At 39.5% G+C, this 12448-nt stretch overlaps 1 protein-coding gene across 4 annotated transcripts in view; it reads right to left on the bottom strand.

Annotated features, from left to right (window-relative positions):
• Positions 1-1325: 1325 nt before the first annotated feature.
• Positions 1326-12448, bottom strand: part of Epc1 (enhancer of polycomb homolog 1 (Drosophila)) — a 96765-nt gene continuing 85642 nt past the window's right edge. For 2 of the 4 annotated variants that reach the window (XM_013014700.1, XM_013014698.1), the window contains exons 11-14: positions 6426-6544; positions 5175-5316; positions 4341-4704; positions 1326-2750 (exon numbers count right to left, since the gene is read on the bottom strand). In XM_013014700.1, the coding sequence (XP_012870154.1) occupies positions 2678-2750; positions 4341-4704; positions 5175-5316; positions 6426-6544 (698 nt within the window). In that variant the 3' untranslated portion in view covers positions 1326-2677. Of the gene's footprint in view, positions 2751-4340; positions 4705-5174; positions 5317-6276; positions 6346-6425; positions 6545-12448 lie in introns of all 4 variants that reach the window. The other 2 variants (XM_013014697.1, XM_013014699.1) reach the window with 2 other exon arrangements.

Below are 12448 nucleotides of genomic sequence, written 5' to 3' on the forward strand. Positions count from 1 at the left end.
TGTACTTCTTTAGAATTTTAAATCTGAATCTCAAATTATCAAATACATTTAAATCAGTAGTTTGTAGCTTAAAATTTGTAGTCACATTCATCTGAAAGGTGATTTTTGTTTCCCTTCCCTGTCCCTCTCCTTCTCCCCCCCCCCAATTTAGTGTGGCTCACGCCCGTAATCCTAGATGCTCAGGAGGCTGAGATCTAAAGATCATGGTTCGAAGTCATCTGGGGCAGGAGAGCCCATGAGACTTATCTCGAATACACTACCAAAAAAGCCAGAAGTGGAGCTGTGGCTCAAGTGGTAGAGAGCAAGCTTTGAGCAAAAGAAGCTCAGGGACAGCACCCAGGCCCTACTGAGTTTTAAGCCCCAAGATTGGCACCAAAAAAAAATAAAAATGACTAACACATTGTGGCAGAAATTCTCATGAAAGGGCAATTACTTCTACAATACCCCACCATTGTCAGCTGTTTTTGGCTTAATCCGTCTTTCTTGGCCTTCTTGCCTCAAACGTCAACTATAAAGATACCTCTCCAGCTCAACCTCTCCTCCAAACTCCAGATCATTCTATGCTGTTGCTTACCTGTCTGCACACCTAATGGGGATCTCAAACAGTCCCAAACTGAACTTGGGATCTTGCCCCAAACCTACCTTCCTGGGTGCTTTCAGTGGTGGTAGTCACTAAGGTCCAATATGTTGAGGTCACCTTTACCTCTTCTCATGCACCTTTCCTCTAGAAATACAAATGGTGTTTAGCAAACTCCTGCCATAGTTGCCACCTCTTACTGGGACTATTGGGGTTAGCTTCCTAACTGGGCATCTAGTCTGTGTCCTCTTGACTTGCGTCCCTGTCATCCACTAGACATCTTCATGGCTGCCTCCTCCTCCTCCCAGTGCTCCACACACAGCTGCTCCTTCAGAACGCAGCAACACACTCCTTTCCCAAGATCTCTTTTTCTCTCCACCTGCAGGGACAGCTTTTCCTCATTCCAGATCTCTGACCAAAACGTCACCACCCTCCATTGGTTCCCTACTAGAGACTTCCAGCACACATAGGTATTTTGCCTTTTCATTCCCTTGCTTTTACTTCCTGGTATGTACTGTGACACATTTAAAATATCACCTTATTTCTCTCCCCCAACAACACTATAAACTCCATGAGAACAGATGTTATCTACTGTTGTAGGACCTCAAATAGTCCCAGGCTTACGGTAGCTAGGCAATAAACAATCGTTGGGAAAATGAACTTGAAGTCATCCCTCCCCATGTCTACTCCTTCCCCTCCCCCTCCCCCTGCTTTACCAAATGTTGTAATGAAAGCCACACCAAAGCTCTTGGGTTGAAAATAAAAGCAAAAGACCACTACACATTAGTTTGTCAACATGTAATGCCCTGGGTTTATTTTGTGAGAATTCTATCACAATTTTTCCAGGTGGGATTAAAAACCTTAAGGATAATGTATGCCATTGGACTGGGCATTCAGACTTCGGTACTGACAAAGCACTAGTAGTAGTCTGTTAAGTACCATTCTCTTCACAGAAGAGAGGTCAAATATTTCCAAAGGAAGGCACCCGATATTTGTGGTTCTGGCCTTGCAGCCTTCTGGAGAATCGTAAAAGGAAAAAAGCTGGCTGGCTGTTTTTAGATACTGGAATGATGATACACGTACAGCAATTACTGCATTCTTCTCCCTTATATCCTTTTTATAAGAACAAGTAAAGAATGAAGTCTTTTAAACAATTCGACAATAAAAAAGTACATTTTTTTGTGCTAAAAAAAGGGCAAGACAACATAAAACTCCAGTTGTAAGGACTCCATTTGCATACTTGATTGAACACTTTTTGGTGTGGAAGGAAATGGGACTACTGGGCTGTTTGTAGAGCAGCAACATAACATTAGTGCTTTAAGTACCAGAAACCACCCACAACTTGGTGGGCAAGTGGGGATGGGAAGATTCAAGAGACTTCATTTTTAGCTTGTTACTTGTCCTAATGGTAGTAGACCAGGAAGATCCCCATTTAACAGTACATTCCCCATTTTTAAAAAAACTGATGCCTTTTTTTTGTTTTGTTTTTCTTTTTTTGTAAAATTCTGTATGTATGTCACCATTTTTTTTTTCACATGATACACAGAAAACTCAAGGACCCAGAGGGGAACCAAGTTATGTTATACCATTTACAAAATACCAAGGAGTCCACAGCTACCTAACACATTTACTACAGCACAGGAACCAACGAAGGTACAGTGTACAAAAAACTGTAAACACGGCACAATAAATAGATAAAACAGCAGGTTCCGCACCATGCACATGATGTGATGACACTTCATCTCTATACAATCTCACATCTCACACTCTGTTGCAATTTATTTCCCTCCCACCCCCCACCCCCAAGTGCAAAGCATCACAAATGAACATTTCTGTATTCAAGTAACATATATACAAGGGTATTACAAATATGCAGTACTGTACAGATAATTGCTGTATTCTTAATTTACAGATGTTGATTTTTTTTCCTATTAACAGTAAGAAAAGAAAAATTGAAGCATGAGAGATGAGCATTGCTGTCAAGTCCCCACAGCTGCCACAGAAACGCATGTGCTGCATTCCATCCTCCCTTGCATTCAAAATGCTACTGATGCATAGCACCTAATCATGTCCCCAGGCTGCGCTCCACTCCTGAGGAAGCTACGTCACCTCCATCGCTACTGTGTTGTCTGCTATGTTGTTCAGTGCTGGCTTTTCTGATTCATGATTTTCCCTGTAGAAAAGGGGAAAAGAAGGCCACTCAGTGACAGCTCTGTCACACAAAAATGCAGTGAATGAGGACTTTTTCCAGTATGAAGTTTAATTTGTTAAGAACAGGAAGAAATTTGACTCATTTAGGACAACTGAGGAACGCATACCCTTGTAGTTTATTATAAAGAATGCACCGTCAAATCAACTGACACCAACTATGAATTCCATGGTCAACTATATTACCATAAAACACCCAAGTGATCTAGATGTTTCTCATTCCTACTATATTAACTTTTTTTAAAATGAGTTTAAAATAGACTTTAAAGTCAGGGTCCTAATACATACAAATGAATGGGACAACTGCTGAACTAGTTATCAGAAAATTAGCTCTAACTTTATAAGGAGTGAGTGTCCTTACAACAGTCTATTAGCATCTGCATCTGCTTCATCTCCTTTCATCTGAGCCTCAGTCACAGAGCTCACTATGGTCCTCAATTTGCTCTATGTATAGCCCAGGGGCTGGAACTAGGGATCCTCCTGCTTCAGTTTCCCAAGTGCTTGAGAACATAGGCATGGGCAACACCCAGGTTTGTTTCCTCAGATTACTTTTTTTGGTTGGTTGTGGGGCTTGAATTCTGGGCTCTGGAAGCTGTCTGTGAACAAGTCAACTCAAGGCTAGCGCTCCATTGCTTTGAACCACAGTGCCGCTTCTGGTTTTCTGGTTTCTAATTGGAGATAAGAGTCTCACAGACTTTCCTGCCTGGGCTGACTTTGAACTGAGATCCTCAGATCTCAGCCTCCTGAGTAGCTAGGATTCCAGACATGAGCCACCAGTGTCCAGCTACATTGTTAACCTGTCCTGGGACCTGAGCTCTGGGCCAAGGCGGTCTCTGAGCTTTTGTGCTCAAGGCTAGTGCTTTTCTTTCTTTCTTTCTTTCTTTCTTTTTTTTTGGTAGTTTAGTGGAGGTAAGAGTTTCACAGGCTTTCCTGTCCAGGCTTCAAACCATGATCCTCAGATTGCTTTCTAAGTAGGTAGGACTATAGACATGAACTCAGATATATCTATATATAATATCTATTTATATTATATATACATATTTACGTACATACGTACATACATATTTTTTGGAGGGTGGGAAGGGGTCAGTCATGGGGCCTGAACTCTGGGCCTGGCTGCTGGGACCTCAGCTCTTAAGTTCAAGGCTAATGCCCTACTACTTGAGCCACAGCACCACTTCTGGCTCTTTTTGCTTATGTGGTGCTGAGGAATCAAGTCCAGGACTTCATGCATGCAAGACAAGCACTTTACCACTGAGCCACCTTCCCAGCCCTCAGATTATATTTTTAATATCTAAAAGAAAAGGAACTGGGAGCATGAGGGAAGAGATGATAGTTCATCCCCCTCCCCCCAAAAAAGTACTTATTACCTGACTGACTTAACTGTAACCCCTCTGTAGACAACTTTTATACTAATAAAACATTTTTTTTAAATAAAGTAGAATGAAGTTTAAAAAAAAAAAAGAACTGAAGAATAAAGCCCACAGATTTCAGTTGGGTGTCATATTTTTCAAACAATTCAGGCTTAGTGTAAATTAGTAATGTAATTACTTACCTTGGAACCGAATCTACAGAGGATGAAGATGGGACCTTGGAAACTTGACAGTTTGCTGCAGCAGCCAGCTTTAAGGCAGATGATGGAACAGCACTTAAAGTCCTAGGTATATGTCGAGCATTTATTGGGGCAATGGAGTTTACGGTGGGAACTGATGAAGGTACAGTTAATCGGATGTTGTTCCCAAACAGAACCTGAGTTGTTGCAGAATTGGCAGCAGTTACTTGATGACTCAGTGCACTGTGGGAACTTGAAGTCTGTGTAAGATTTGAAGGCTGTAACAAAGTTGAACCTGCTGTTGATGGACTTGTATGTACAAGTGCTGTTGGTGTAGTACTACTGAGGTGTAAGCCCTTGTATACTCCTAGAGACAAAAAGAAAGAAGTGTCTAAACAATGTGCAATTTGTGGTTCACATTTATATATATATATATATATATATATATATATATATATATATGCACACACACACACACATATATACTACATAAAAAAATATAAATATACTGATATAAAAAATCTCTCTCTGTCTCTGTCTCTCTATATATACATATAATCTTTTTTTTTGGGGGGGGGGTAGTGTCAGTCCTGCAGTTTGAACTCAAAGCCTGAGTTTTGCTCAAGGCTAGCAATCTACCATTTGGGCCACAGCTCCAACCTCTGGCTTCTTTAATTAACTGGGGATCTGAGTCTCACAGACTTTCTCGCCTGGCGGGCTTTAGAACCATGATCTTCAGATCTCAGCTAAAATAGCTAGGATTACAGCCATGAGCCACCAGTGCCTGGTTTATAATCTAGTTTGGTTATATACAAATGGACTTGTCTTTCTGCTTACCTGAGGCTGGAAGGACACCATTCACTCCAATCCCAAGCACCACATCATCCTTCATCTTGAATCCCATCAGCTGTTCTGATGTCATCAAAGCAGAAGCAGCAAATTGAGCACTAGCGGAATCCAAAGTCTTAGAAACAAAACCCTAAAAAGAAAATACAAATAAAACCTAATCAGTATCAATTAGTCTCAAATTCATATTAAAGCAAAATCAGTTAGAATATAAATGAACATGGCAAACCACTGAAATCTCATCTCTTTCGACAGGCATAACCTGGAGGAATGTAACTACCTAACCCAAAGGTTCTGAATTTTGATCTTCATATGTGGTAATAAAAAACTGTGTAGCCAGGCGCTGGTGGCTCACACCTGTAATCCTAGCTACTCAGGAGGCTGAGATCTGAGGATTGCAGTTCAAAGCCAGCCCAGGCAGGAAAGTCTTGAGAGATTCTTATCTCCAATTAATCCCCAGAAAACCAGAAGTGGCTCTGTGGCTCAAGTGGTACAGTGCTCACCTTGAGCTGAAGAGCTCAGGGACAGCACCCAGGCCTCAGAGTTCAAGCCCCACCACCAACCAAAAAAAAAAAAAAATTGTACAAATCAATTCCCCAAATAAGCCCTTTAGAATGTGTCTACAACACACCTCCAAGACAAAAAGTTAGACAAGGAATATGCTAGTAAAACATTTCAGTGATTTGCAGATACATATAATGAATCAATATGGAAACTTCTTCCCTTGTACCCCATCACTCAATAACATTATAGTTTAACATAAACATTGAGAGCCCCCTTGAGTTTTTAAAAATGTTCCCTTCAAGATGTTTAGAGATACAAATCTCATCCTTCAAACTCAAAAATGCATCTACATCGCTAATATTGATCATGCTTTAGTTTTAAGAGTGATCTCTTTCAAGAGTAAAACAGGTTATTAAATTAAAAAAAAAAACAAAGTAGACTGTTTAAGATAATGAACTGCATGGGGCTGTATACCAAGGAGTGACATCAACAGACTACAGGTCAGACTTGAAGCAGTGTCTCCATTTCAGTTAACTATACTTTTTTACTTTTAAAAATAAGGAGCAGAGGCAACAGCTTCCATACTCACCTGCAATGTTCTTTCTAAACCCTGTATATTCAGGCGATAGCCACTTTTCTGCTGGTTAGATGCAAGGTTCTATGACAACAGTTGGTAATTAGAGATGAACTCTGGTGGGAAACAATGAGGGATAATCATAAGACAGACAAATCCCTCACCTGTGAAGTGTTGGTGGAGGAATTACTATTTGCTTGCTGTTGCTGAATTTGTGCAAGCTGCTGTTTCTGCATTAGTGCCAGTTGCTGTTGATGTTGCTGGTATTGTTCGGCTGTAAATGCTGAACATAAAATGAGGAAACATTTTATAAAACCACACAGATAGCACATGTACCTTATAACACTAAAACACATCAACGTTCATCCCCCCTCCACCCTGAGTACAAAACTAAAGCATTTGATAAACGCTCATGATCATGCTAAAAGATGGCTTCCAAATGAAAACTTCAGTATTTTTGTTATATTTAACAAGAGTGATTTGAATTTAAAGAAAAAGAACATTAGCCGAGTGCTGGTGGCTCATGCCTGTAATTCTAGCTACTCAGGAGGCTGAAATCTGAGGATCATGGTTTGAAGCCAGCCTGGGCAAGAAAAGTCTGATAGACTCTTATTTCCAATTAACTGCCAAACAAACAAACAAACAAAAATAAGAGTCAGAAGTGGAGCTGTGGTTCAAGTGGGAAAGCACTAGCCTTGAGCGACAAAGCTCATGGACAGCACCCAGGCCCTGAGTTCAAGCTCCAGGACTGGCACTAGAAAAAAAAATTAACTTCCTGAATTAAACATAGGAAAGAGAACTAACTACTCACTTCCCAAGCTTCAACACCATTGTTTCTATAAAGCTGTGACACTTGTGCTAGATAGTTGTAGGAAAGTAACATCAGCTTTTCTTAAAATCCACAGACTTGCAATTCAGTTTTGCACTGAGCTTGAGAACAAATCTGGTAATTGCCATTTGAATTCTATCCATACCACCTTCCCAATGGATTCAGATGGTTCGTAATAGTTCTGTGTACAAATATTAATTTCTACATATGTTTACATTTCAGTCATTAAAGATTTCCTCTAAAGGTAAGGTTGTTGGTTTATTACCTCCCTTTTCCTTTCCTTTTTTTTTTTTTTAAAAGAACTTATCTTTTAAGCTTAACAGGAAGAAAAGAGGCTCCAATTGTTAAGGTTACTTTTCCCCACCCAATTAACCCACCTGGAAAAAATCCAGTCAATAAGAACGGAGTTGTTTATGTTGGTTTACTGTACAGAATGATGTCTGAGGAAAGACACTGTGTTATGCTACTTATGTTTGTCTATGGAGAGCTCAGTTCTAAAAAAAACAAACAAAAAAATGTTCATTTATTACCCCAAAAAAGTGTGTGCAGTTTTTAAAAAGGAAACCTTTTCTCTCTTTTGTGCCAGTTAAAAAAAGGAAAAAAAAAAAAAGCACATACATTCACAATACATCTGACTTTAACGGCTTCCTTAAGAAGCTGATGTCTGAATAAGAATTATTTTAAAATAAAGCAAAACAAAATAAAACAAAAAAGCTATCATGCATCCCTGGGTACCAGGGAAGATATAAATCATGCAACTTTCCTAAAGTTTGATGCTTTTAAAATACTGGCACCTAATTTGTTGTTTAACTTCTAATCATCTAGTTAGAATACCATTTCAACAAGTTTTATAAGTTTCACTTACAACTCATGAAAAATCCCCGAGATACTGTTTCTGTCTGGTGCAATTAGAAAATGACTGGGTACCAAATTCCACCATATTCTGAGTGAGTGGATCAGAAAATCATGAAATAAAAGTCAAGAAAGTCTTAGAAGTTATTTCTGCCTGTATAAGTTCTTAGGCTATAAGAGCAAAAACATAACTTGTTGGAAAAATCCTGTTCTTTGTGTGTATGTGTGTGTGTGTGTGTATTATAAATCTGTTGAGTTGGTATCTGTCCTTTGATGGATTCCTTTTTCTAACATGTCTATAATCCAGAGACTGGCAATCTACGGGAAAAACTTACTGTATTAGGATAATTTCTGAACACTGACATACAGGTAACTATTAACACTAAAATTTCCATGTAATAGAAATGTGTCTGGACAAAATCTGGAGAAAATTTACAATTAATGCTGCTCTAAAACAATGTCATAATTAACACATTTATCTTTTTTTTTTTTTTTGGGTCAGTTGTGGGGCTTGAACTGTGGGCCTGCGTGCTGTCCCTCAGGTCTTCAGCTCAAGGCTAGCGCTCTACCACTTGAGCCACTGTGCCACTTTGTTTTCTGAGTGGCTTATTGGAGATGAGTTTCCCAGATTTTCCTGCCCAGGCTGGCTTTGAACCGTGATCTTCATATCTCAGCCTCTTGAATAGCGGGATTATAGGCGTGAGCCACCAGCACCCAGCTTACCACATTTATCTTTAAGTTTAAAAAAAATCATGAAAAGCAAATATTAAAACTTAAGAATCATTAGTTTATTAGATGTTTTTACCAACACACTTTTAATTTCCTAAGTTTGAGTGTAATGTTGATTCATGTAGCAGTGAATTTTCTATTAAAAAGAATGCCTTTGGAAGATCAGGTCATTTCATATGTAGAAAAACAATAATTGGGCATTCAGTAAAGACTTATTTGGAGAGTTCACGTATATGAGTGGAAGTTATTCTTACAAATTGTTTTGAGCCGATGGCTGGTGGCTCAGGCCTGTAATACTAGCTCCTTAAGAGGCTGAGATCTGAGGACTGCAGTCAAAGCCAGCTCAGGCCAGGAAAGGCTGTGAGACTCTTATCTCCAATTAACCACCTGAAAACCTGGTTCAGTGGTAGAGTGGCTTTGAACAAAAAGCTCAGAGAACAATGCCCATGCCCCGAGTTCAAGCCCTGCAACTGACCAAAAATATTTTGAATAAAATTCCAAATATTTTTGCCCTATTTAAATTAACATCTTAACCTAATATTCAAGAGTGTTGAATTTATTTCACTGTTAAATTTCCTTGTAATACAGACTTAGAAATAAAAATACAGTTAATATGTATCAGTCACCAAACATTTTATTTAGTCTATTTTTGATACTGCTATGGAATCTATGTATTTTTGCTTGAGTATTACTGGTAAATGACATACAACAAGCAGGATATAGACTGGTAGTGAAGGCTATAAATATCTCTAGTCTATTTAGTCCTCAGATATAATATAACCAACAGACTATCCATAAACAAGTTACTTAATCTGTTAAGACTATCTGATTTAAATGGGAAAGAAGTTAAATTAGATGAGCATTAAAGTCCTTTTGAGCAATGAATTGTTATTATTTTTCTAAAACATAAAATCACAATCTAAACCAGGGACAGTGGCTCATGCCTTTAATCCTAGCTAATCAGGAGGATCATGGTTTGAAGCCAGCCCCGGTAGGAGAATTTGTAAAACTCTTATCTCCAATTAGCCACCAAAAAAGCCAGAAGTGGAGCTCTGGCTCATAGAGTGCTAGCCTTTTGCAAAATACACACACACACACACACACACACACACACACACACACACACACACATACACTCAATCTCTAGAAGTTGTGTGTGAATAGGATAAATAGGACTATTACTACAAAAGTTAAGGTAGAAATTTGGGGATGATTCAATCTGAATTTGGTCTTACATTATTATTTATTACAGAAAATCCATGGTACCATTATAACTCAAAACTCTATGTACTAAATGGAAAAGACAAAATGGCCATACCTCCCCCAAATCTCTATGTATTGACATACTGAAGCAGTAAGTTTTTAGTTGTACATCCACTTTCTGCCCAAGTGTGGTAGTCACATTTGTAGTCTCAAAAAGGCAAGATGGTTATTACAGACAGATGACCAAATCTACAATCAGATCCACTTCACAGAATAAAAAAAAAAAAACTGAATGTCAGAAAGACCCTTGGTGATTTCCTTCTGTAACCTCACATTAGAGATGAAGAAAGTTCTGTCTGAGATCACACAAACATTCAGCAGTGGAAAAAAACCAACAAAACAAAATGACTGAGATTTTGAACTTAAAAAGAAATGGATTTTAGATTTATTACAAGAAATACGCAGCCTGTGCCAGTGGCTCACGCCTGTAATTCTAGCTATTGAGGAGGCTTAGATCTGAGGATTGAAGTTTGAAGCTAGCCCCAGTGGAAAAGTCCCTGTGAAAATTCTTTTTTTTTTGGGTCCGGTTGTGGGGCCTGAACTCTGGGCCTGGACACTGTCCCTCAGCTCTTCAGCTCAAGGCTAGCATTCTACCACTTGAGCCACAGCGCACTTCCAGCTTTTTTCTTTTTGCTTATGTGGTGCTGAGGAATTGAACCCAGGGCCTCAGTCATGCAAGGCAAGCGCTCTACCACTGAGCCACCTTCCCAGCCCCTGAAAATTCTTATATACAATAAACTACCCCCCCCCAAAAAAAAGTACCACTGGAAGTGGTCCTGTGGCTCAAGTGGTAGAGCACTAGAGCTTGGAGCACAAAGAAGCTCAGAGACAACACCCAAGACCTGAGTTGAAGGAGAAATTCACTAGATTCCATCTCCAAAATATCTAGCAAAAAGCCAGACTAGAGGTATGTTTCAAGTAGTAGAGCACTAGCTAAGAAAATGTGAGGCCCCGAGTTTAAACTCTGGCTGGGGGGGGGGGATATTTAACAGGGAACTAGGGCTAAGAAAAAAGCATGACAGGACTTTAAGTAACTGAAGAGCAATATGATGCTGAAGAGCAAGCTTATTTACTCAGTATGCTTGAGTATAACTTGAAACTATAAGCTTAAAGTTAAGGAGGCAGCTTTTGGTTCCAATATATGAATAATGTATCTCTAAATCTGAAATAATTTGATCCAGAAAGCTAAATTCCTCCTTATCAGAAATAGTTAAGCATAAGCTAGAAACTACCTTTGTTTTGGTAGCTGCTAATTCTTCTGGAGTATGAAACTGTTCTGGAGTATAGAAATGTTCTGACTATGAATCCACCCCTACAGGGCTATTACGGTGTGGCAGCTTAGCACCTGGGACAGCCTGTGGTGCAGGCTGCTGGCCTGTGGGCACACTCCTGCAACTGCAGCTCATCCACAGAAATGCTCAAAGGGAAGGAAGAGGGAAAGAAACAACTTCAAAATTGAGTCAGAGAAGTTGGTATCTGATTACTGAGTTAGCAGAAAGCCTTAAACTTTAACAAAATACAAAATGAAGTTGAGTGTGGTGACTCATGCCTGTAATCTTAGCTACTTAGGAGGCTGAGATCTGAGGATTACTGTTTAAAGAAAAGGCTGTGAGACTCGTATCTCCAATTAACCACAAGTAGAGATGTGGCTCAAATGGTAGAGTGCTTGCCTTGAGCAAAAAAAAGTTCAGGGACAGTGCAGAGGTCCCTACCCCCACTGTGCTCCCCAAAATAGTTACAATGTGAAATGACTCTAGGTAGTTATAGTTACTTGAATCAGTAACTTTCATAAGGCCTCATCAACCTAGAAACCCAGTCTGAAAACCTATTTCTTGTAGTATTGATGGCACTGTGAGCTGATCTGAACTCTTGTGGCCATGAATGACTTCATGTGGCCATGAATGACTTCATGTGGCCATAAATGACTTGAACAAGGATTAATTATAGTCAAATACTACTCCTAGCATGACTATTCCTGTATTCACAGCTTGAGAGCTACCAGTGCATTTTACTACAGATACCATTCAGGACTGCTACAAATGCTACGTGATAAATTCACTCTCCTTAGTGAAGAAATCCTCAATTTTGAAACACTGGAATAAAGATTGTGATCTTGCAATTCAATTGTGGTTCAAAGCTAAACAAGGCAGAAATGACTGTGAGACTCTTATCTCTAATAAATCAGAAGAACCAGAGTGAGGGTATGGCTCAAGTAGCAGAGTGTTAACTAGCCTTGAGCAAAAAAGACAAGCAAAAGCTTCAGGCTCTGAGTTCAAGCCCTTATATCTGCATACACACAAATTTTAAGATCGAACGTAAGATACTTCATGCATACTGATGATCTAATCACAAATCTTCTATTCACTTATAAGTCTGTAGCATAGATAGATGATCTTTTTTTTTTTTTTTTGGGTCCGGTCGTGGGGCTTGAACTCTGGGCCTGGGTGCTGTTCCTCAGCTCTTCAGCTCAAGGCTAGCGCTCTACCACTTGAGCCACAGCGCCACTTCCGGCTT

This window comes from Dipodomys ordii, unplaced genomic scaffold, assembly GCF_000151885.1.
Source record: "Dipodomys ordii isolate 6190 unplaced genomic scaffold, Dord_2.0 Scaffold24, whole genome shotgun sequence".
Classification (NCBI taxonomy): Eukaryota; Metazoa; Chordata; class Mammalia; order Rodentia; family Heteromyidae; genus Dipodomys; species Dipodomys ordii.